Raw genomic sequence first — 24,999 nt, forward strand, 5'->3', positions numbered from 1 at the left:
CAAGCTGCACGTGCGGATTCTACTTTTATGGAAGAAAGATCGATGATCGGACGGTTAGCAATGGTTTTCAACCACCCTCGGATCTTGATGAGGGGCATGAGAATTTGGAACGATTAGAGGGCATACCCACTCAAATCTAACAAAAATGCTACACTTTGCCAATGCCCTTATGGTTCCCACAGAATGCTCCAATACTCTTAAGTACCAAAATCTAGAATTGTTAGGCCCCGTTGGAGATGAGGAAAACCTCTTGTTGGCTTTTTAGGGCTGGCTGACAACATAATTTATTTTTCCTGCATCTTTGAAAGTTTGTAAGGACATTTGTTTGATCCAATTGGCTAAGGACTTGCTCGAGCGGTTTGTAGTTTGTCCCATCACTTTGACAATCGAGAACACTCTAGTTCACATTGCTCACAGAAAACATTTTTCTTGGGGTTTCGAAGGCTGTTCTCGAGAAGTTTGCAGATATTGTTTCGCTGAAATATAATCGAATTGCTCTGCCGATTTTACAGAATCGGGAAACGATTTTTTTACAAGTGAAAAATGAAAAACGCTGCAAGTTCATCGTGTAAAGGTGATTGACATCCCTCCTTTTGTAAAGGTCAGTGGACACTGCGCCCCGGTTAGATTGACATCCCTCCTTTTGTAAAGGTCAGTGGGGGGGGAAACTGTGCCGGTTTGCAAGGGGAGAGAGCAAGGGAAGGGGGGACGGCAAACCGCAGGGGATCTATCCAAAAGCGTGCAGAGGTGTGCAATGTGGTGTGGGCGAGGAGGAGGGGACACTCCTTGGAGAATGACACTCCTTGGAGAATGTCTTGAAAGAAGAAGAAGAATGTGGGAAGGAGAGGGGAGGGGGACCTTCCAAAAAGTTGATGTGTTTGATGTGAAGGCCGGCCGGGCCGGGGGGGGAAGGGTCGGCTAGGTGCCGGCCAAATGGTTAACCATAACTAGGATAAAGTTAGAGGAGATTTAAAAAAAAAATTTGGCGGTCTCTAAAACGCTGAATGCTGTTCTCAGAAGCTTCGCCAGATGCTCGATTTCGCCATAGCCAACATCAACAGATCTTCTTCTTCTTCTTCTTCTTCTTCTTCCTCGGAGCTTCTTCGATCCCCCATAGCCTCCCCCCCTCCTGCATTCTTGCACAATTCCTCCCTCGCATCTTCATCCTGCTAATCTTAGCTTCGATTCGAACGCCTCGCCATCGTTCACGCTCGTAACAAGTTCGAATTTGCGAGGATCGGACGGCTCTCAGGTGCATTTCCGAGAAGGATCGCGCATCGCAGGCCGCGAAGATCGAGTGCTTGCCTCGAATGGCGGAATGAGATCGAGCATTCTCGCCAGCTGCTGGAATTTGCGAGGAGACGCCCCCTTTCGATGGGCTTCTTTGGATCGTGCGCCATTGCCCCGCAGCTGCGCGCAATTCGCTTGCCCTTTGGAGCCTCCTTCCAAGCACCCACGTAGGGGTCCGAAATAAGCGAGGTTAGTGTCAGCTGTGCTATGGATAAGGCGTTCAAGCCCACAAGTAGGCGGAAAACAGATGGAACGAGATTCGACTTCCGACTCCAGTTTCACGCTAGCCGGGTAAGCTCGACAATTTACGAATTTGAGTTCACGCACGCAACGGATCCTGCTTAGAGGCAAATGCTATACCTGTACAACACCAAGAACGTAAATAAATTGTGCCGTGCGTCAATGTCGTTGAAATTCTCTAGGAGCGATGGATTCAAATGTTAGGTCTGTTCCGAAAGGAAAAGATGAACGAATGCTTGTTTACTAAAAACCTTTTATAGATGGACTATTTATCTGTAACACGACGACCTTCGCTGGATTTGATCGAGTAGTCTTTGCACGAGGTTCTTTCATAGGATGGTTGTCTGACAACACTATAATGAATCAGGTGCCGAATTCGGGTTGGGACAAATTAGTGGTGTCGCTGATATCAATTGAGACAGGCAAAACTGCGGTTAAGACTTCAAGAGGTCATGTCCGGAATGGCACTTGCCAGTGGCCCGACCCTGTTATTGAGTCTACAAGAATAACACCAGATGTTTCGACTGGAGGATATGATGAAAAGTCGTACAGGCTTCTAGTTCAGATGGTGTGTGTACCGCCTTATAAGTTTCAATCTTGTTCATGTTCTGCGGGCCTTTTATTAGCCTTTTATGCAGTTGGATGTAGTAGCTGAATCCACAAAACATATTGCAGGGTTCGCTCCGTGTTGGTATCCTTGGAGAAGCGACCATCAATCTTTCAGATTACATAAATGCCGATTCCCCTCAGACAGTGTCTTTGCCTTTGAGGAATTGTAATGCGGGAACTATTCTGCATGTGAGTTGCTGTAGTGATATTGTTTTGCTATTGAAATGCGAGAAGATGCTTTTACCGTTTACAACTTGGTCTCAATGTAACTACCTACTCACGCTGTCATCTTTTGAATTTTCAGGTGCAAGTCCAATGTCTAACACCTAAAACCAACTCCAGGTATTTTTTTCGTCTTTGGTGTCATCAATAATTGTTAGCACGTAGGCCAGAACCACTTTTTTTGAGGTTTTTAAAGCGCTCAGATGAAGATTGCATTTATGGCTTTTGTGCCCCCAGAGATTTTGATCGGCAACGAAGCAGTAGCGCAGATCGAGAGGAATTGGGCTCTGTTTCTGAAGACGATGATACTGGCTCTGATCTGTCTGAACACCTGACAGTAGCCAGTGTAGGGTCCTCAGCGAGTCAAACTCGGAGCAGGCGGACGTACTTGCAAAATTCACAGGGTCAAACGAAGGTAACCTGAGTTGGCAGTTTATGATTTTTATTGATAGTTTGAGGAGTTCCCATTCCTGATTACTGGCTTTGTTCTTAGAAAATTTTCATTAAAGAGTTTTTTAAGAGTTCACTACAGCTTTGTCATGCTTTGTCAGCTTCTGGATGCCATGCTTGTCAAATTCATTTTTTTTAGTCCCACGTCCTTTCTCTCACCTTCCCGTCATAAAATCTAAGGTTGCCTGGATATGTTACAGTTTCTATTATCTATCTCTGATTTACTCATTCGACCTTTGCTAGTGCAGGGTTTGCCCTCCTCCATGGCAACTTCACGCAACAGTTTTGATTCACTTGATTCATTAACATATGGGAACAATTCAAGTGGTAGAAACATTGCAAATATGGATGCTGGTCCTCTTCCTGACTCTGCAAACAATCTGCCCCGTCGGCCTAATTCTGGTGCAAGTCGTGATTCCAGCAATGGTCAAGAAAGCAGCAGGTCCTCTTATGCACAGAATACAAAGCATCAAGGTGGGGTGGGGGTTGCACCCACTAAGGGATGGCAGGATGCATTTAACTGGCAAACTGACCACACCAATCCAAATTTGGGTGTGTTTCCCCCTGAAAATGGAACTAGAGTTGGTTCAGCCATACCTCAGAAATTGGAAGCTGCTGAAGCAACCATCCAAGAACTTCGCCTAGAGTCTTCATCCTGGGAAAGGCACGCACGCAAACTGAATGTTGAAGTAGAGACTTTAAAGCAGCAGCTATCAACAGAGGTGAAGAATGGGGCAGAGCATAAGATGGAGATGTCAGCGCTTGAAGCAGAACGTGATAGTTTGATACTGGAGGTGGAACAGCTAAAGGCTGCGAAGTTGGCATCCAAGAAAAGGGATAATGGAGAGGATTTTAATAGATGGGAGGTGGAAGATTCAAAACGACTCATCAGGGCTTTACAAGAAGAAATAAGTTATGAGAAGGAAGTCAATGCCAACTTGTGTTTACAGCTCCATAAGACACAAGATTCTAATGAGGAACTTGTTTCTGCGGTCACTGAGATGGAAGAGACCATAGAACTGAGAAACGGTGAGATCGACAGGCTTGGGCAGGCAAATGACCTGCTGCAAGAGCAACTTTCTAAGTCACAGGATTCTAATGCTGAACTTATCTTTGCAGTGAGAGAGCTAGAAGAGACCTTGCAACAGAGAAATACTGGGACAAACAGGCTCACGTTGACAAATGCCACACAAGAGACTTCTATGGCATCTGATAACGATAATTATAGGCAGACTTTGGATACTGGTGAGGCAGGATGGAGCAGGGAAGAGGTTGACTGGCAGAAAAAATTCAGGGCTGCTGAAGCCAATTTCATGCAACAGCTAGCAGAGAAAGATCAAGAATTCCGGCAATTGGAGGCTAAGCTCTTGAGTCATGAAAATGAGGAAGAAAAGAAAAACGAGCTCTTTGTCAATGATGCAAAACGGATGGAAAAGCTGAGTGTTGCAGAGACACAGTTTATGCAGAAGCTGATGGAAAAAGACAAACAGATAAAAGAGCTCTTATCAAAACTTGTGCATTTTGAAGATGGAGCCAGTAAGACTGGTCATGTGAATCAGCCAGTTGATAATAATTCTGGAGAGGATTTGCTAGAGACTATAGAGGTGTTAAAGAGGAAACTGGACGACCAGGAGATGGACTGTAATGAGCTTACAGATGAGAATATTGAGCTTCTTCACAAGCTGGACAGAGCGAACAAGGAATTGGATTCAAAAATGAGATTGATCGCAGAACTTGAAGGAAGACTTGAGACAGCCAGATCATCAGAACACTGTTTAGGCAAAGAGAAGGCTGAAAAACAAGTGCTAATAGATGAGCTAGAGTTGCAAGTAACAGAGCTTGGAAGAAAGAATGCACTTCTACAACACCACCTGGACAGATCTTCCATGATTGTTGGAGATCTCCCAAAAAAGGAGGAACAAAGGAGGGAGTTCTTGCACAGGGGATTGGAGTTTCCTATGTCAGTTGTGAACAAGGCGCAGACAGAAGAGACAGATGATCATGATGGTAAAGTTGACAGGGTCCGGATTGATTCATCTGAGGAGGTACATTGTAAATCATTTCAAGAGGAGTCCTTGGGGTTGGAAGAGAAATGCAGTCATTTTCGACAGCAGCTGTCACAGCTAGATGAGGAAAATGCCCATCTCAAAGAAGAGCTGAAACAGGCCTCTATGACGAAAGCGGAAGTGGAAGATATGGTGCATGATTTGAAAAAACGGAAGGAGGGTCTCGAGTTACAGGTGCAGGGATTAGAACTAGAAAACTCCCAGATATATGTTCATATAAGAGAGCATGATGCTGAGATAGCTCAGCTGCGTAAGACTGTAGAAGTTCATATGGCTTCTGAGAAAAGGCTGGACCGAGAAGTTGCTGATCGTTGTGCTGAAGTTGAAAAGCTTATCCAAGAGCTGGCAGACCGAGTGGTCAGTGAGAAAAAGCTAGAAGCAAAGTTGATTGAAATTGACAACGATAGAGCTTCATTAGAGGCTAAGGTTCAAGATCTGAAGGAGCAGAGAGGAGTTAGCAAATCATGCATAGAGGAGCTTGAATTTCAAATACCAATTTTGTCAGATGAAATTAAGCTCCTCAATGCGTCCAAAAATGAATATGAAAGGATAGCTTTGAAGCTGGAGATGGAGAAGACTGAAATTCAAGAAAAGCTAGAGGAAGCAGAAGATGAGAGCAGAGCTGATAGAGAAAGGCTTAATGAACTAGTGGGGCAAATGGCAGCTTTGACTACCACTCTTGATTCACAGTTGATTGCAAAAAAAACATTGGAGAGGAGGGCGTCTGAGCTTGAGAAAGATAAAGAGGAGCTAGAGACTCAAGTCTTAGATTTGGAAGAGCAGAATCTGCAACTTTCTGAAAGGATTTCAGGTTTAGAGGCACAGCTTAGGTATGTGTCAGAAGAGAGAGAGTCTTACAAACTAGAGATGGAGAATGCCCGGGCACAAAGTCTTGCCCATCAAAATGAGAAAAGAATGTTAGAAGTCAGTTTTCAAGAAGTGTTGGGTGGGCATCAACGACAGGTTGCTGAATTGGAGCAGCAACGGGCATGTGCTTCACGAGAAGCAGAGAACTATTCTCAAATAAAGAAAGACCTTGCTCGTGAGCTTGAACAGCAGGAGGAGGAGGTTTCAACCTTAAAGCTTTCTCATTGTGAGCTTGAAAAAGCTGTGGCAGACCTGCAGTGTCACTGCGCACTTCTTGAGCAGCATTTGCAAGAGGCAGTCGATGAATGTGCATCGTCGAAAGCAAAATGTACTGCTTTGGAGGCTGAAATGACTCAGCAACAGAGGGAAGGTGAGCAAAGAGAGAGAGATTTTAAAACTGAGATAGAGACGATGATCAGAATGAAGGATGACTTTGCACATCGTGCAAAGAAGGCACAGGAGACATTGGCTCAGCTGCAAGAGGAAAAGGTTGCTGCAGTGGATCATTTGCAGAGTGAGCTCCAGCGGCTCTCTGAGCAGATGTCCTCTACATTTGATGAAAAGGAAAGGCTAGCTTCAGGGGCTCTGGTTGAAGCCTCTGAGCTCCGTGCAGAAAAACTGGAACTTGAGGACTCTCTCAAGCATGCGCATGAGAGAGCGAAAAACATAGAGGAGGATTCTGCTGCTTTGCAAAAGAGGCTGGAGTCAAGGTTAGAGGGCATGGCTAGTGAATTGGATTCATCAAAGAAATTACATGTAGATTTGACACAGACATTGCACAGAACACAGACTTTGTTAGAAGAGATGACTGCTGCTCGAGCAGAAGATGAACTTAAGATCCAGAAACTTGAAGAGGAGTTGGAACAAGAAAGGCAGTCACTCTTGAAAGAGCAAAGTCAACTCAGTAGGCAAGCATCTGAATTGGTTGCAATCAAAACAGAAATGGAGAATATGAAAGGTATGTTGGATCAGATGAGCTCCGAAAAATCAACTGCTCAGTCTTCTCTTGAAAATATCACTGCCCAGTATGCAAGCTTGCAAGAGGAGAAGATTCTAATTGTTGAGAAGCTCACAACTTTGGAGGCGATGGTATCTGAAATAGATGAACTCAAGCGGCAGAAATCTGCTTTGGAAGAAAAATTGGTACGCTTTCAGTCACTGCTAGAAGCTCAGAAGGCTGGAAAGATTCAGGAAGCTGAACAGCGGAATGAGTTAATAAGGCTGAAGAGGCATATGAGCCAACTTCAGCGCAAGCTGGTGGAGCAAGAGGAAGGAAAAAATGATTTCCAGAGGAGAGTTGAATACTTAGAAGAGGAAGTGCTGCAGAAGGCAAATGCTTTAGCCAGAAGTGAAAAGCAAATGAAGGCGATTGAGGCCTCCTCAGTTGGACGTTCTATGGAGAGGTCTAACAGCAAATTAAGTGTGGCCTCGCCTACAAAGGAGGTTCTAGAGTTACGTGAGAGGTTGCGGTGTCTAGAAGTAAGTACTCATAAACTTGCCTTGCTCCAAGTCATGCCAGTATTAGTGATCTTAATGAGAAAATAAGCATGCTAGTGAGTAAGTCATCCCTCATACGAGTGTGTATAAAACTGGTGAATTGCTTAATTGAGTTTCATTTGTGATATGGTGGCTATCATTATTTTCTGTCTTTCATGCAATAACCGTGATTTCTCCTCTCAGTGCTGCCAACTCACTATGGAACTTCTGTGATGCATAGGTGGATGTTAAAGCAAGGGAAGAGGAATTAGAGAGCTGTAAAAGAGAGTTTATGGAAAGAGAAGTCGATCTATGTAAGAAGATTGAGCATTTGGAGCTGTCAAATTTGCAGCTCGCTGGTGGACTGATTGACTCAGGGGCAGATCAGTTGCAAAAAGAGGTTCACCTTTATCTGGATTGGGCTTCAAATTTCAATTTAATTTTACTTTTTTGGAACTGATTCAGAATCTTGATACAGATTAGGAATGATGGTATTTGGTACTGTGTAGATAATCTGCATTGAATCTTGGTTTGGTCAACCTTGTCCTCTGCTGGTCTTTGCATAGTGTGCTGGTTTATATGGGTCACTGCCCCATTTGTTGTGAGGACACGGGGCAGGACAGCTGCAACAGGAAGAGAGATGCCATGTGGGCACAAGGTGAAGGTGCCACTTGGGCAGATCTAGGAGTGTCAAGGCCAGCCACATGGGCTGCTGAGGTGCAGCATTATGCTGTGCATGATGTACAGCCATGTGGGCTGCCACATGGGCTGCATGGAGGGCCCAGCCATGTAGGCTGGGTGGTTCTAGTAGAGGGCAAGTTTGGGACTGAGAGAGCCCAACAAAGAGGTTGAAGCTAAATTATCTCTGCACCCAACTTCTCTTTCAGGCTGTGACATGAAAGACAGGATGTACACCTGAACCTGATCCTGGAAAAACATACAAGAAAGAGTGTTGTCTGTCGACCAGTCTGTTTCTAGAGAACAGAGCGCATTGCTTAAGAAATACTTGCCACCCACCTGTACGTTTCAAATCGCCGCCCATACATCGCCCGTATGCTGTAGCCTGTCCAAGTCCAGTACGGACATGAATCATGATTCATGATTCCATGTATCTTTCTCAATTCTGAAATATGACCATTGATGCTTGAATCTACAATGATGTGTTGTTATTTAGAAATTAGTAATATGTTTCAAGCATCCAATTTCAAGTTCTAAGTGACATATCAAATGTCTGTGCACTATGTTCCATGAGTTTTTTTCTTGTATTGGACTTCTGGTGGTAATAGTCTAAAATGTTTTAATATTTTTGAAAAAAAATGGATATTTAAATATCCTATTATGCACGAAACGTTTTTACAGATGTTTCAGGTTTGCCCCGAAACGTTTCCGAAACTTCAAAACTTGGCGTTTCGAAACTCCTCGCCTACTATGCCCATCTGGCACCAATCTAGGCACGCCCTATGTAACTGGGTGTCTGTCCACAGCCTGAATGGCCAAGAGGGAGCTTCCAACAGAAAAAGAGCAACAAACTTCAAAAATGACAAATGGAGACCAAAACGAGGGTCAGAACGACCGTACCTGTTGTCCTTGGGGCAAGCTCTACCCTCGCATCTATCCTCTGTCCAGGCCCCCAACAGTGAACGAGTTTATGTCTTGAATATGTATATGAATATACATAAATATAAATATGTATACAAATATATGAATATACATGAATAATTTTGGACTTTAGAACAACAACAAATCTAAATTTGTACGACTAGATATATTTTAGTCCATTACTCCATGCATCCATAACAGTCCCTTTTGGAGATCCCACCTCATATCGTCGACGCTTTGCCTCCTCATGACGAGCATAGCGGGTGTGGCACTGCATTCTGTATCAAATTAGAAAAGGATCATATATCAAACACTTGACCACCCATAGGTATCTCAATTAACCTCGACGCTTTAACACTTACCATGGATATGGTCGCACCCCATTCTCCGTACTTTGAGATGTGATCTCGATGGTGGATATGGAGGGATTCATCCTCCCTGGAGGTACTTGTTGAAGATGAAGACATACTACAAACAAACAACCCAAAAAATGTGTTTGTACTTACAAATTTAATGAGAAAACTTTGTAGCACGTCTAAAAGCGCGCCTATAGGCGTGTCTGTACTGTGGAACACGTCTATAGGCGTGTCTAAAACATAGTGTAGACACGTTGTTAGATGCACTTTTAGACGCGCGAATTGGTTTTTAAGCCTACATTTCGCTCATTTTCAAACTCTGCCACGCTTGCAAACCTTTCAATACACTCATCTCCAAGTATGCACACTTAGCTCTAGGCACCCACACTCATCTCTAGGCATACACACTCAGCCCCAAGCATACAAGAGAAGAGGGTGAAGAAGGAAGCCTTAAGAGAAGAAGGAGAGGAAGCTTTGAAGAAAGACAAGAAGCTTTTCATACCTCTATCCAAGGTAAGTCTCTTGTCAATTGGTCCTCTCTCTCAATCTATGATGCTTCTTGTACACTTTGAAAGTTGTTCTCTTCAGATTCGTCCTTTGTCGCATGCATGAAAGAATTTTTTGGGGTACTTTTGTTCCTTTTGGGGTCGAGTGTCTGTCGTTGTTAGCTTTTTGTCCAGATTTGTCTGTTGGAGCGCATCTAATAGCACGTCAAAAGTTTGGATAAACAATGTAGTCGTGCCTATAGATCCGTTGTTAGCCGTGCCTATAGATTCGTTGTTAGCCGCACCTATAGACGCACTCTGAAAGTGCAGAACCCAACCTTTGCTTCTCCTTCTCCTTCTCCTTCTCCTTCTCCTTTTCCTTCGCGTTCCCTTTCCCATCTCCCTTCTCCTTAATCCATTCTTCCATCCCCATTCTTCTTCCATTCTTCCTTCTCTTTCTCTTCTCTTTATTAATCTTTCCTTTCTTCTTACCCTTGCATGCTTGTTTAAGTCGAATTTTCAATGCCTTAAGCATTCATGAGGAAATAAAGGATTGCATGAATGATGGAAATAAGGGATTGCATGAGGGAAATTGGACTGTAGCATGAGGGCGGGATAAAGATCAAAAGCCCCAAAAGGCAAATCCAAGTTTACTCTAGAACAGATTGAGAGCTTTTGAAAAGAAGGTAAGTTTTTTCGATGTAGAAAAAAAGGGCATATGACTGCCTAGTGTTCTAAAAATCCCTTGAGCTTTAGGGAGAAAAAAATGCCTAAAGATTAGCCAAAGACCTTGGTGAGAGGAGTCCTTGACGTACGAGGGAGAGTGGCCAATCCACAGGCTTCTTTTTGGATGGTCATGTAATCCAAGGATGGAGGATAGATAGATCAAAGCCATTTATAGCTGAGAATGGTGCACGAAGTCTACAGTTTTCTACGTCTTTGTCCTATTACTTGAGATTTAAAAAGTATGCGGTTTTCAGATGGGGAGAGTGGCAAAAGATAGCATTTAACACTCTCAAGGAAAAATTGATCCAGTTCTTCTTGTTCTTGACTTGCATAAACCATTTGACGTGGAAGTTGCGAGTGTATTGGGGCTGCTCTTGATCAAGGTGGTCACGTGTTGGCCTATGAAAGTTGGAGATTGCGTGATGCTGAAAGGCATATGCATGTTTATGAGGAGTTATTGGCTGTAATTCATGCCTTAACCATCTGGAAGCACTATCTTTTGGGAGCTGATTTAATGGTCAAGACAGATAATCAAGGCCTTAGGTTTTTCTTGACCGAGACTAAGCTCTCCAAAAATTTTCCGTCCATTTTCAGATTGTGCATACTCCAAGAGCATAGAATAGAGTTGTGGGTGCCCATGCCCTATCTAGAAGGCCATAAGTAGACAATGTCACAATCGCCTATCATAGAGGCCTTGAGGACATGAAAGATGACTATCATAGAGAATTTGAGGACATGAAATAAGGGTGCAGCCCTTATTTCTGGCACCTAGTGCTGTGTGCTCTTCTCTCTCTCGCGACTAATACATTTCCAGGACCAGGTGTGCATAGGGCTCTACTTGATGGAGATGCGCCAACACAGGGAGACCTTACTGAGGCAGCTTCGAGCACGGCAGACACTAGATGGGTCACAGGTTGTAGGGGCAGACCCTACCCAGAGGCAGGTCACGGATTTTTATACGTTTGAGTCAGCCCCAGGACACAGTGGGATCGAGAAGGAGGAGATAGCTGATACGAGGACAGCATGGCTCAGCCACCGACGACCACACACGATGTGTATAGCTGCCAGAGTGCACACCATTGAGATATGACCCATTGCTGCCCTCCTCAGAGGGGACCACCAGAGGCGTGGGATCACAGTCGATATAGCCCGTCGGGTCCTCAGATCGGGACGATCGTGTCCATCGTTGCCACGCGAGACTACTTGACAGATACAGATGCGCAACATCTTCATGGCCCACAGGAGGGACGCTCTGATACCATGCGCCGGATCTTGATACCGGGCCCCAGTTTGAGCTTCAGCTCAGTTGGAGAATTTGAGCTTTTGTTCTGAGTCCGAGCTAGGAGTTTTGTTTAGCTTAGTTCTCAGCAAAGGGCCCTAGCGCGCCCTTTTGCATCAGCCCTTGGTGGCATGTATGAGTTTCTTTTTTATGATGCTATATCACTCTGTCCCATAGGCCGGCGAGGTCTTCTGTGGACGTTAATATATCTTTCTTTCTTTCTTTCTCCCTCTTTCCCATGTACGAGCTAATGGCTGAGTGATTTGCTGCCTTCCCCCCTTCTTTCCTTCAGTTCGAGTGCACTCCTTCTAGATTGTTGATGTTCTTGCTGATTCGAAGTTGTTGCAGTTTGCTGTTTATCTGTAAAGCTGTGAATTATGAGCCGGGGTTTCAGCAGCAGGTTGGCAGACTGCAGTCTACAGACTGGGTCGGCAGGTCTGCTGGCTGGCAGACTGGTTTGCCACTCTATGTGGGCTCCATGCCCTCTATAAAAGGGTCCCTTTGGGGGCAGTCCCGCAGTTCAGACCGCAGGGATATCAAAAAGCACACCAAACACGGGCAGATCTACACAGGTAGAAGAGCCATAAAGGAGTGTTCAGAAGATGAGTTGGAGGAACTCACAACTGAAGACAAGATGAACGCACATGGTAGTAAGGAAGAGTCTTTTCAGAAGGTACAGCAAATGGAGCCGGTATTTGAATGTCCAGAAGAGACGTAACCGTAGGAAGCTGATTGGTTGATCACACCTAGTTGCATTCACACATGCCAACGAGATCAAACGATGCAGTAGCCACAAGTTGCATGGCTACCTCATCTTACCAAAAGCCACCTTAGGGGCCCCCTTCAAACCTTAGTGCATGAGCATGATCATCCAACAAACTAGACCTTATAACTCACCCGATAACTTCCCTCTCCATATACACAAATAATTAAAAGCAAGGCCTACAACAGAGTATCAACCCAGGCTTCCTAGGCTTGTACTTGAGCTAGAAAAGTTGATTAACCACTCAAAAGGATAAGTGGTTTCGGAGAGCACTCTGCCTTACTGGTTAATTTAGGCAATCTCACTGTTCTTGTCAGGCCAGGTACCATTGCCCAACACACCAAGGGCTGTGTGAAGTCCTATAAAAAGAGCCTACAGAAATGATCATAACCATGTCCACAAAAATGATAGTGAGTGGGAATGGATGTCCATATATAGACACACTTTTGCAGGCACGCACGCACATGTGTGTGCATGCGCGTGCACGCACGCACACACACAAAATCAAAGTGCATACATAGATGGTCTGCAGACACTAGCATTTTTCTCAATATGCCTGGAAGAAAAGGACTTGTGATAAATAATGGGCTGTCTGTGGTAGCATACATTTGCTGATTGTTCATTTATTTAACTGTTTTATTGGAGCAAGGTACAGTGCAGTAAGCTTGGTTACAATAAACAGTAGAGTGTTTTGTTTTGATGTTGAATGAATATGATTAATATCATGCTGTTTCTGCCTTGTTTGGAACAGCTGATACGTTTGCAAAATCAAAATTCTTTCCTTTCAAGAAGAGAGCAAGAACTTCTTTCCAAAATGCACACACAAGAGGTTCTTCAAGCAGAAGTCCAGCGATTACAGGAGGTGGATGCCTCTTCCTCATCAAACTCTGAATTTTCCATTCCTCAGAAATAAAAGGTTTTCAGCGTTAAGTAGATTGCAGAATTTAATGAATTAAACTCATTCTTTACTCCTCTCACAATTTGATTATGTGGTATAATAAGCTCTCTCTTTCTCTCTCTCTCTCTCTCTCTCTCTCTCTCACACACACACACACACACACACACACACACTCACACACTTTTTATAATATAGTGAAAACTTTGAATGCTTTATATTACAAGATAGCTATCCCAGAAAAAAACTGGTAAGCCGAAAGATTACATCAATAGAAAATCTCAATGTAGGACGAATATACATCGTGATCTATGCAATGAGTTTGGAGGCAATCGAAGAGGATTGCTGCAAAGAATGATGGAAGAAAACAAAAATAGAAAAAACTGGATCACCGAAGACTCTGTGGTTTCTAGCTTTCCAGAGAGTCCAGAGTGCCAAGTAGCGAACCCAAGTAAAGAACAACTCAAAATCCGGCCGTCGAGGATAGATCCCAAACAGCCAAAAAGAGAAGCCTGAGAAAATCTCATTCTCAATCTATGCCGAAGGATGCGCAAGAAGCTCCATGTCTCGGGGCAATGCCAAAAGATATGAGATACAGATTCCCTCGGAGCTAAACACCGACGACAGATAGCTGGAGCAATACGTCATCGAGGATAGATCCCAAACAACCAAAAAGAGAAGCCTGAGAAAATCTCATTCTCAATCTGTGCCGAAGGATGCGCAAGAAGCTCCATGCCTCGGGGCAATGCCAAAAGATATGAGATACAGATTCCCTCGGAGCTAAACACCGACGACAGATAGCTGGAGCAATACGTCTGCATGATAAAAGCTGTCCAGACGGAACAACCCGCAATTGAACACGCCATAGAAAGACCTATTGGCGTAATGGAACCTTGGAGTGCCAAATTTGTTTCAATCTCTTTCTCCACTATTTGACCGGACGATATCTGATTGGCCTTGTCCGACACTGAGGGTGGTGACAGCAGAACGGTATATAAAGATGAGACTGTCATATGAGAGAGCTTCAGAGGAGGACAAGTGGAAAGGAAGAAGAGTCCAATCCTGAAGCCTGTCTTGAAGTTCTAAAGGCAGTACTAGCTGAATTGGCTGAAGCATTCGAGTAATGACCTGCCATACAGGACGATAGTGCATTCCCAAACCATATTTTGCACACACACACACACACACAAACATTTGCTCTTAAGAGAGGAAATGGTTTTGCTCAAATCAAATAAGTTTTGAGACTGACGTTACCACCTTGCATTATATAAAAAACAGCAGCACGGCACAAGGTACCAACATTCTCTGTCAAAACATAATTGACTGAAAAAGAGGGAGATTAAGCTGTAACAAGTTGGCTGCATCCATGCATTAGAGCCAACACAACTTCCATTCACATCTTAAGATCAAAAAACGAATTCAATTGTATACGAAAGTATGGCAGAAGAAAAAACTGCTATCCAAGAGCATGTGTGTAAACTACAGTGACCATCGACATATTGGGTTTGCATGCACCAAACCTGTTTCATGTAGCAGTTATCTGTTTTCCATGATCTCAAAGGTAAAATAAAAAACAGAGCATCGCAAATGTCAGAGGCCTTTGCTGGGTAATTCTCATGTCTCGATGGGAAAGAATCCTGTTCTAGATTACAGAACTAAAAATTATTGCAGCACGAAGGCAGAGCAAGAGGCCTTCGAGTTGGAGACATTGGGAGTCAAATTATTTTATGTTCAGTTATATCTGGCTAGTCAAAGAGGTAAAGAAGAAGAGATGATATTTTTCAATAGCCTTAAGGAAGTCTTTATAGCAAAATGGATCTTAAGAACAATTGGCATCATACTTGACCAGTTTCAAATGGCCCACTCAACATATTTCTTGGCTACCTGTACAAGTTTCGAGTTATGCTGTGTGGTTTAACAAATGTATCATGTTCTTTTCCTGAGGCTCTAAAGGATGTTGTCAAATTTAAATCCTTTTGACGGTGTATTTTGATGATATATTAGGGTTTAGTGATCCTTTCGTCAGTATTTGTAAACATTAGCTATTGTCCTTTGAATCTAAGAGAGAATGCAAAACAGTGACTTCCTTTGAGAAGAATTTTGTGGTCTCTATTAGTTGTTAGCCTTGATCAAGGCTGGTCTGCCATTAAATGATTAAAACTCAGAATGAAGGTCTTTCTATTAATGGATGCACATGGGGGTGTGCTTATGCATGTATGTATGAGAGTATATGTATGAACTATGGTCTATTTCTATTGTTGAGCGCTGATAACATCCATGGGGAATGCCATACTAGCTAGTCCCTACTATGTGTCAAAGGAGTTCATGGTTGTGTGGCGGAACTGCATGGTTTGTTTTCTTGTTAGAGGATGAATTTGAGCATGTTCCTGGATGATCCAGACTTAATAGTGTATGAATTTTTTAAATGGCCTGGAAAAGGTTAAAAATGCTGTGGAGTAGCCTATAAAAGATGTCTACTGATATGCTCTTTCTATGGCATTTTTTAAATGATGCCATAAAGATTTCATCCTTAGTCGGAATCCAGCATAGCCAGAAATTGCTCAGTATTATTAACGTATTCATACTGTCACTTACAGATTCAAAAGTTGCATCATGTTTATGTGGAGAGTTGCCAAGCCCAATGCCCATAGGAATTCTCTAGACAAGGGAATAAAAACATTTATACTGAGAAGTTTTCATGACTAGGCCAGCACATGCATTTATTATGAAAGAATCACTGGTAATAATATTGCTGGATTAAATCTAGAACATGTCACTGAAAGGATGGGATATAACTTAGATAAATTTGATTCATACGAAGATTTTGATCTCAGATGCAATTGTTAGGCCTCAAGTGGATTCCAAAGAGTCACAGCTGCTCCAGAGTCTGTCTGCTGAATTTTCATGTGTTACCTTATGGTCTTCTGCAGAATGTGGAGCATAAGGTAGAGCTTTTCCCTAGAGCTCAGTGAGTATTTAGAGAACCATATAGGCTGAGCTCAAAGAAAGGATAAAATTGCTTGGCAATTGTCGAAAAAAGTTTTTATGGGACATATTAAATCTCCCTGGGGTGCGCTGTTATTCTGCGGGGTAGAAAGGAAATACAATGTGTATGTGCATGGATTACGAAGTTCTCAATAAGGTGACCGTGAAAAATAAATATCCTTTGTCTAGGATGAATGATCTCATAGATCTCGCTTACATGGTGTAGCTTATTCCACCAAGCTTGATCTATGTACGGAGTAGCATGAGATTGGTAATAGGGAGGATGTCTTTTCTAAGACGGGGTTTTGCACAAGGCATGAGCATTATGAGTTCTTGGTTCTACCATTTGGTCTCTTGAGGGCACCTTTACTTTCTAAACAATATATTTTTCTTTGAAGCGAAGTTATGTCTAAGCGTGAGTTCTCCAAAAGGGAGCTGTTATATCTTGGCCACGGATCTGTTGACGGTTTTATATTGCTTTTGTAAAGGTCGGGGTAGTAGTTGAGCAGCTGATTTTACATACTGTCACGGAATTGAGTCCTGTCTATGATTCACTCAGTTTTCCGAAGCTTTTATTCGTGAGTATGCACATATTGTGATGCTCCTTTCCAATCTTTTGAAGGGAGAGAAAAGGGAATCCCTTACAAGTAGATCAAATACATACGTGTTGTCTGAACGGATGCTCTGGATGCATGTTTTAAGGAATTGAAGCATTAGTACCCATGTTGCATATAGTAGATCGAAGTAAACCATTTGTGTGAAAGGGATGCCAATGACTATGCAATTGGTGTAGCCTTATTCCTGGATGTTCAACCTGTGGCGTTTATAAGTTGGGAGCTTATTCAAGCACAGATCAAATATCCTATGCATGAAAAGGAGGTTTTTACTGTAGTTCATTCAATGGAGGCATGATTTATATGGCTTGGATTTTGTGGCGTGTGTGGATAACACACCACTTTTGTACTTGTGTACTACTTTAGACTTGCGTGGTCGTACAGCTAGATGGTTTGAGCTTATTTGAAATCGGTATAGAAGGGGTGCCACTAGTCTGGTGGCCGATGTGTTCACTGTTAAGTCGCATTAGTTTTGTGAACTTTATGAGTTTCACTGAGAACTGGACTGACATCTTTCTACTAATGTCATGTATGTGTATGATTATTATTTCAGCTGTATACGGCAATTGATCCAGGTTGGGGCATGACCCGATGAACCAGGTGGTTCGAATTCAAAGGGAAAGAAATCTGAGATCAAAATTCCATTTGTAAATAGTCTCTTGTTCAGAAAGGACGAAGTCTACGTAGAGATTTCCAGGACACAAGGAAGAAAATTATCTTCGAGTCTCATAACACCCCTATCCTGGCCTCTAACCATAGTTGCCAGGAGTTTTCGAAACGGGAGGTTTCAAACGGGTTTCATACGTTTGAAACGGGTTTCGAAAAATGAATGAAACGGGTTTCATTCGGAATGTGAAAATATGTGCATTCATACCTAGGGTATGCATCATGCCATATACAAAAATGTGCAAATAAAGATTGTAAGTGACTCCATAGTGCATACATGATACAAAAAACATACATATCAAGTATAAGCACCATACATACTGAATCCTGATCATACAAAAAGCTAGTCATCAATGATCATACATTATACATATTAGAGTACTCAATGATCATCTTCACACATACATACTGAATGATCATACATATTGATAATTGAATCTTGATCATATTGATCACACATACTGAATACTGATAATAATAAAAACTAGAGGAGTCAATGAACCTCCCAAGACCTCCATGGTGATGGACCATGAAGGTAAAAAGGTCAAACTACAACTGGAATTCAAAGTACTGTCTATCAATAATAAGTCACAAGTGACAAAGTCACAAATCAAAAGTCAAGCCTCATCATCAATGTCAGCATCTTCCTCCTCAACCAAATCCATGTCCTCATCAGCCGCCTCCTCACTGCTACTAGAACTCCCAGAAGACTCATAAAAAGCATCCTCATGAGATGCAGGTGCAATTGAAGTACTGGCACCAGCTGCCTGGGAGGATCGGGTGTGGTGAGATGAAGCCGTGATCTCCTCGTACAACATGGCGTAGATATCCCCCTCCTCAGGTGGAATCACCAGCATCTCCTTGCACTTTGTGATGTCGATTTTGTAGGGATTCACCTGCTAAGGCTCAATGGGGTAGTTCGTTTGCTCGAGCAATCGTAGATTGCAGTGGCAAAAGACCAACCTCTCCAATTGCACAGTGGACAATCTGTTCCTCTTCTTGGTATGGAGTAAGGCCCATGTACTCCAGTTTCTCTCACAAGGTCCAGAGCTACAGTCTTGTGAGAGAACTCGCATCGCTATGCGTCTCTGAAACAAAACAAGAGACATTCTCAAACTTTACAGTTTAGTGGCAGCTTCCAATTGCTGAGCTATACCCACATGTTTTCAAGTAATAAGAAAGTATTGCCTCTAGGGTTAAGTATTACCAAGTGGGGTGCCTCAATGCCATATTTTTCCCGCCAAGAAACTGCTGCTAGCTGAGTCTTCTCTCTCTGTGCATTGCGTGATCCAAAAACACCGCTTCGGTTGCGGAAAAGAAGACGCTTATCCTCCAGCTTCAAAAGCAGATCATCATCATCTCCCACGATCTTGCTCATATAAGCTGACCACCCATCCTCTAATTCTCTATCGAGATATTGTTGCTCATTCCTCCATGGAGGATGAAGGATATGAGCAAAAGTATGGATTGGCCTATTAAACCAATCCCAACGCGTGTTCCAGATCTCCTTAAGGTCTTCAATCCTTCATAAGAAATTATGAATCAAAGGCGAAACCAATAATGTTTAGAAAAAATGAAAACATAGATTAAAAGGAATTCTAAGCATGCCACTTTGCTAATTGGAAAAATGCTAAACTTCAAAGGATGACTCATGAGTACGGGATACCTGTCTGCAGATAGGTGAGTACACGCATCAAGGGCTTCCCCCACTTTGTCCATGAACTCATAGAGAAGCCCAATGGTGCTCCCCTCCATATCTGCTGTCAATCGGAGAACGCTGTACATGGGGTTCATTGTCTTCACTAGAGCTGCAGCCTCCTCCCACCATGCATCTCTCATGACCATGTGGCTGAAACCAATTGCTTTGGGCTCATTCCTATCCCCCCATTGCTGCCAATCACGGGAAACAACTGTACGCAGCAAGCCATGCCGCACTTGAACAACCCTCTCCAACATTATGAACATATAAGCAAACTGTGTCTTTGAGGGCTTTAAAAGGTCGAGGTCACTATTTTCCCTGAACATGCTCAAGACCTTGGGTCTTTTGGTTACAAAATTTGCCAAGCTCAAAGCTTTAGAAAATATATGAGAAACCCAAGGCAACTTTGCCATGTCCTCAATGGCAAGATCCAAACTATGAGAAGCACATGGTGTCCAAACAATAGTGGGAAACTCATCCTCAAGCATCCTTCCCATGGACACACAATTGGAGCCATTATCTGTGATCACCTGCACCACATTTGCTACACCAATCTCAAGAATAGCTGTGCGCAAATGAGACCATATATATGCACCTGTCACCACTGTCCCTGAAGCTGATGCATCTATAGCACGAAGGAACATAGTTCCTTTGCAAGAATGTTGTAGACATTCTTTTCCTCACATCTGACCAGCCATCACATAGCAAGGTGCAACCATACATCTGCCATGTTCCCTTCAGAGGCTCTAGCTCTCTCATCAATGCTTCTTTCTCATGGCAAAGCTCTTTTGTACGCAATGTCTCATAGCTCGGACCCTCCCACTCACACCCAATACGCGAGATAGCTCGCATAGTAGACTTCCAACGAGCGGTTCGAGTAATATTGAAAGACAATGTACATTGCACAAACAACTTTGTTACCTCTCTAGTTGCCTCCTTCATAGCTGCCTTTTGCATGGCTGCCTTCATATCTCCTCGCTTAAACAAGGGAAGGGCACTTCTTTTAGCTATGGGCGTGGAGCCTGAAGACTGCGACATCTGCAAAATGTCATTCTCCTCCCTCATTGATGCTGGAATAGCTGAGATATTTAATTCAAGCTCATCCCATGCATTGACTGTATCAATTGGAATCCCTAGCATTTAAGCTTTCCAGGCCTTCAAGCCATCATACACCTCCTTTGGCACACGAGAACAAGGGCCAATACCAAAGCCCTTTGCTCGAGAAAAGTGAGCCTGCAATCTCTGAAATGTCCCATGATGCGGCTTAGCACAAAAGTTGCAGGTCCACTTGCCTGTGCCACTCTTATCATAGTGTGCACCAAAGGAATTGAAGGTGACATTGCTCCACAACGCACTACCTTTTCGAGGCATCTTCTTGCTTGCAAAAAGCGATGTAGAACAGCAAAAGTAATTGCAGCTTTCCAGCCTACATCATGCATGCAAGATGAGCAGATGAATCAAGAGAGGAGCGTTAGAACTTAGATTTCAGAAACATGAGAAAGTTCAAAGAGCAGATTTCAGCCTGCATGAAAGGATGCAGCGCCAAATTCAAGAAGAAGGGTAGATTGTAGAAAGGACGATTGAATGCACATTGGGGATGATTGGGGGCACAATCCTCGAGAATGAGCAAGAGGGAGCATACGGGCTGCACGGACGGAGCTACGGGAGTACGGAGTGCACGGGTACGGCGAAATGCGTGAAATCGCGATTTTGCCCTCTTTTGAACCCTACCCAAAAATTGGGGCTTTATGAAACGCGTTTCATACGTATTCATACGGGTTTCATACAAGGATGAAATGCGTTTCATATGCAACTATGCCTCTAACAAATGTTGTCTTTGTTCAAGCATGATTTTTAATGGCCAAAGATGCAGATTGATTTCGAATGATATGTTCGAGAGTGTCAACAATGCCGAGTCAATAAAGTGGAACGCTTTGAGACAAGGTGGCTTACCATATCCATTGGAAATCTTGGATAAGAAATGGGAAGACATTTCCAGGAATTTTATGGTTGGATTGCCACACCTAAATGTGGACATGACACCGTACGGGTGGTGTGGATAGACTGACCATGATGGCCAGGTTTATTCCAACTAAGACGGCAATTTCTGATACAGACTGGCACAAGTAGTTGTGGAGAAAGTCTTTATGGGCTTTTTGAGTGATCGTGATCCTAAATTCGCTTTTCATTGTTGGCATGAAGTGTTCAAGAAGTTGGACACTAAGATCATCTTGAGTTTATCTGAATATTTGGAGTTGGATGAAGAGACAAAGTGAGTCAAATTCTTGAGGACATGATTCCTGCATCTGTACCTTGGAAACAATTTGATTAGGAAGAGTACCTTCCCATGGCTGAGTTTGCGTATAAAGTTCAAAGCATGCAACAACTAAGCTGAGTCCTTTTGAAGTCTTTCTCCATGTTGCGGCTTGCTGATATTGTGATAAATTCTTTTTATCTCAAGTGGTGTGTTGCCCTATCAGCTAGATTGTCTAAGCATTTTTTGCTTAGAGATGCTTGTTTAGGAGATACTAAAATGAAATTGTATAGTCTTCACAAGCAGCTGGAGCTTGAATGAAGAGAATATGGACTAGTTTTTAATAAGCTTTCTCCCTTTGTCACGGCTGAATCTGCCCTGCACCTCTGGAGTGCCTAATAGAAGCTCAGCATGAAAACCTAAGTTTATGGTTCTCAGCCTTGTGGCTATCATGAGATTGAAATTGCACACTGTGTAGTGTTGTTAGAGGATGAGTTTGGCCATGTTCCTGGATTCATCTAGATATATGTTTAGGGTTTAGTGTTTACGGCCGGAATAAATGGTCTTTGTGTTACCTGAATGGAAATGACTCGATATGGCTTGGCCAAAACTCTTGTCTTTTTCTTGCCAAGGAAAGACAACAGTGCGAAAATTTTGAAAACTAACCTTTTTAACAGCAGTGTTTCCCTGTTTGAATATCCTATGCTCTGACCAGTGCTCCGTTTAATAGAATTCAAACTTGTTCCGAAGCTTATGGCTTGGAAAGATAAACAAGTTATGTGGATTTTCACGTTCTATCTTGCTTGGTGTTACAATGAAGTCATGTTTGGTGGATTTGATGTTTTTTCCAGGGAAATGACCTCTTGGAGGCTCGCCTGACAAAGGTTATGGAGACAGCAAAGAATCCTTATTTGCTGGAAAAGATTGTGAATTTGGAGACGGAGTTGGCAGAGGCTACAGAAGCTAACAACATGTACAAGCTACAACTTAGAAGGTATGCTCGATTCAAGTCCGCATCTTCACATTGGCATCTCTATTTTTTACTCTCTATCAAAAAATCTAGAGACCATCTGCAAAGAGGTTCAGGAGACTTCATACTAGTAAAGTTTGATAGCCTTTTTGCATTCTTGTATGTAATACAGAAACTGTTATAAAAGCAAAGCTCAATCATTAACAACTTTGTTTGTTCAGTTTTTTTGATAAACAGCAAAATGTAAGCATGGCGGCTCTTCAAGGTTTGGGAGATCTGGATCAAGTTATTAATGATCTTTTTAAATACAAGAAGGCGGCTACAGAACTTGAAAAGGAGTTAAGTAGCATGCGTGAACGGTACAGTCTTGTTAGCCTCCAGCTTGCTGAAGCAGAAGCTGAAAGAGGGGAGCTTATAATTAGCCTAAAGAATATTAAGAGTACCAAGAAACTCTAGTAACATCGTCTACACACTAAATCCTACACTGTGTGTTCATTAAATGAATGCTTCCACTGGTCCCTAAATGGTCTGGTTGGAGTTATACAGGGGTCCTTTTGTGGATAGAATCCAATAGAAGTTGGTTTTAGAGCTGGCTGTGGTGTTATGTTATCACCATTTAAAAAGCCAGATGTATCCTATCGTGAATGAGACTGGCAGGCAAGCATGTAAATCAGCAATGCCCTGTTCATGACAGATGTTTTCATCTGTCCGGCACGGCTTCATTCTTTATTATTTGGGTCTGACATGGACTTCACACATAGCAGATCATTTGTTCCATGCAGTCAGTCAAAGATGTGATCTCCAGGTTCCGTGATACATCCAGATGCTGCCCTTGTTCATAACAATTTTGTATATTATCACACCAACATCTGATGTTTGCTTAGACTCGGGGACTGTATATCAGATGTATTCTTTTTAATTTGTACAGTGGAAACGTTATATCTGTAACTTGAAGAAGATTCCCTTCCCCGCCCTCGCGCCCCCCCCCCCCCCCTCCCCCCCAAGAATGAAAAGCAAGCGTCACCCTTTTGATAACTCAATGAGGGGAAAGCACAATTTAAGAATCAGCTTACGCTTTCTATTAAATTAGCAGGGTGTTTTGTTGGCAACTATTACTGATCAGATCAAATGTTACACAGCTGTATTGGACAGTCACTAAGCTGCAAGCGTTTGTACACAGGCAGCCAATTTTAAGCACTCTATATGTAGAAACTGCAATGGACATGCACAACTGGCAAGTATGTGATAGGTTTTGTGAAGTTTTTTGAAAAGAGAATGCTTTGAATTGACGATGCCTGAGACACTACTGTGACGAGATATCTTATTGGACTATTATGGGACGTGGCAAAGCTATGTCAATGGCCACGGAAGTTTTGGCCTTATACTTGGAAATGAGCCTTTTAAGCGCTTTAGGATGCAATGGCTTCCTTTTCTTTTTGTTTGGTGATTCCTTTATAATGGATTTATATGTGGAACACGTTTGTTGTTATACAAACTTAAGAGGGATCAAGCATTAGCATGCCTTAAGTCTGGAGAGAGCGTGTTAGAGGCAACTGGTTGTTGTTATACAAACTTAAGAGGGATGCATCAAATGCAAGCTCCCACCTCCCTCGTACTCTATTTTAAAATCACACCTCGTTATGCTTTTTTCTCTATTCTTTCTTCATGTTTCCTTGTAATCATTCAATCTCATTGTTAGAAAACTCATATCCAAGCTTTGTGTGGCCTCTTCTCCTCTTTGCTAAGATATTACCTTCATCAATCTTTATTCATCTCTTGCTCTCAAAGAGTTGGGGGTGCAACCCATTTTTCTTGATAGATGCAAGTAAAATGAGCAAAATCAATGCTATAAGGAGCTACAAGTGTTCTCAATATAGCACACGCACTCATATTACTGCAAAAATGTATCTTTGTCCTTTAGAATAAGGTATTGGTTTTACATTTGCCTAAGAAGTGCACGAAATCATAAGTACAATAGCTAACAAAGATGTCAGGTTGTTATCTATCTTTGTCTTTATAGATGCAAGTAAATTGTGTGAAATCAACAATCCAAGTAGATGCAAGGGTTCTCAACTTATCTTTGCAATTGATAAAATGTGCACAATCAACAGTACAAGGAGGTGTGACGAATTTATAGATCATACACTATTTTCCTTTCAAAGGGAGAGCGCCCTTTTAGAATGTAGTATGTGAAAGTGGAAAGGGGAGAGGGAGAGAGTAGTGTGTGCAAGCCTATAATTTACAAACTCTATTTAAAAAGTAAAATATTAGGAATTTTCCAATTTAAATTGAATTCATCGAATTATTGAATTTTATTCATCTTAGTAACTTTATTTGCACGAATAAAGCGTTATTCATAAAAATAAAGTTATACGTGTGAATAATTTACTTTATTTGTACGAATAGCTTGCATTATTTGTATGGGTAGATAGAACATAAAATTGACTGAATACTTGGTTTTTTCTTATTTGGACAAATATGTAACAAC

The 24,999-nt window shown here is 42.5% G+C and overlaps 1 protein-coding gene and 1 pseudogene across 1 annotated transcript; one reads left to right on the top strand and one right to left on the bottom strand.

Annotated features, from left to right (window-relative positions):
- The first annotated feature begins 1,055 nt into the window (after positions 1–1,055).
- Positions 1,056–23,465, top strand: LOC147902840 (uncharacterized). Its single transcript, XM_087373841.1, has 10 exons — positions 1,056–1,581; positions 1,898–2,098; positions 2,206–2,328; positions 2,444–2,481; positions 2,599–2,776; positions 3,060–7,223; positions 7,462–7,620; positions 13,180–13,290; positions 22,393–22,535; positions 22,733–23,465. Exons 1-10 carry the CDS (start codon positions 1,498–1,500, stop codon positions 22,965–22,967), a joined length of 5,436 nt encoding a protein of 1,811 aa, XP_087229967.1. The 5' UTR covers positions 1,056–1,497; the 3' UTR covers positions 22,968–23,465.
- Positions 18,206–20,658, bottom strand: LOC147902841 (uncharacterized; annotated as a pseudogene).
- Positions 23,466–24,999: the final 1,534 nt, after the last annotated feature.

Source organism: Dipteris shenzhenensis, chromosome 4 (assembly GCF_047967505.1).
Source record: "Dipteris shenzhenensis isolate YYH24624 ecotype China chromosome 4, Dip_SZ_1.0, whole genome shotgun sequence".
NCBI lineage: Eukaryota > Viridiplantae > Streptophyta > Polypodiopsida > Gleicheniales > Dipteridaceae > Dipteris > Dipteris shenzhenensis.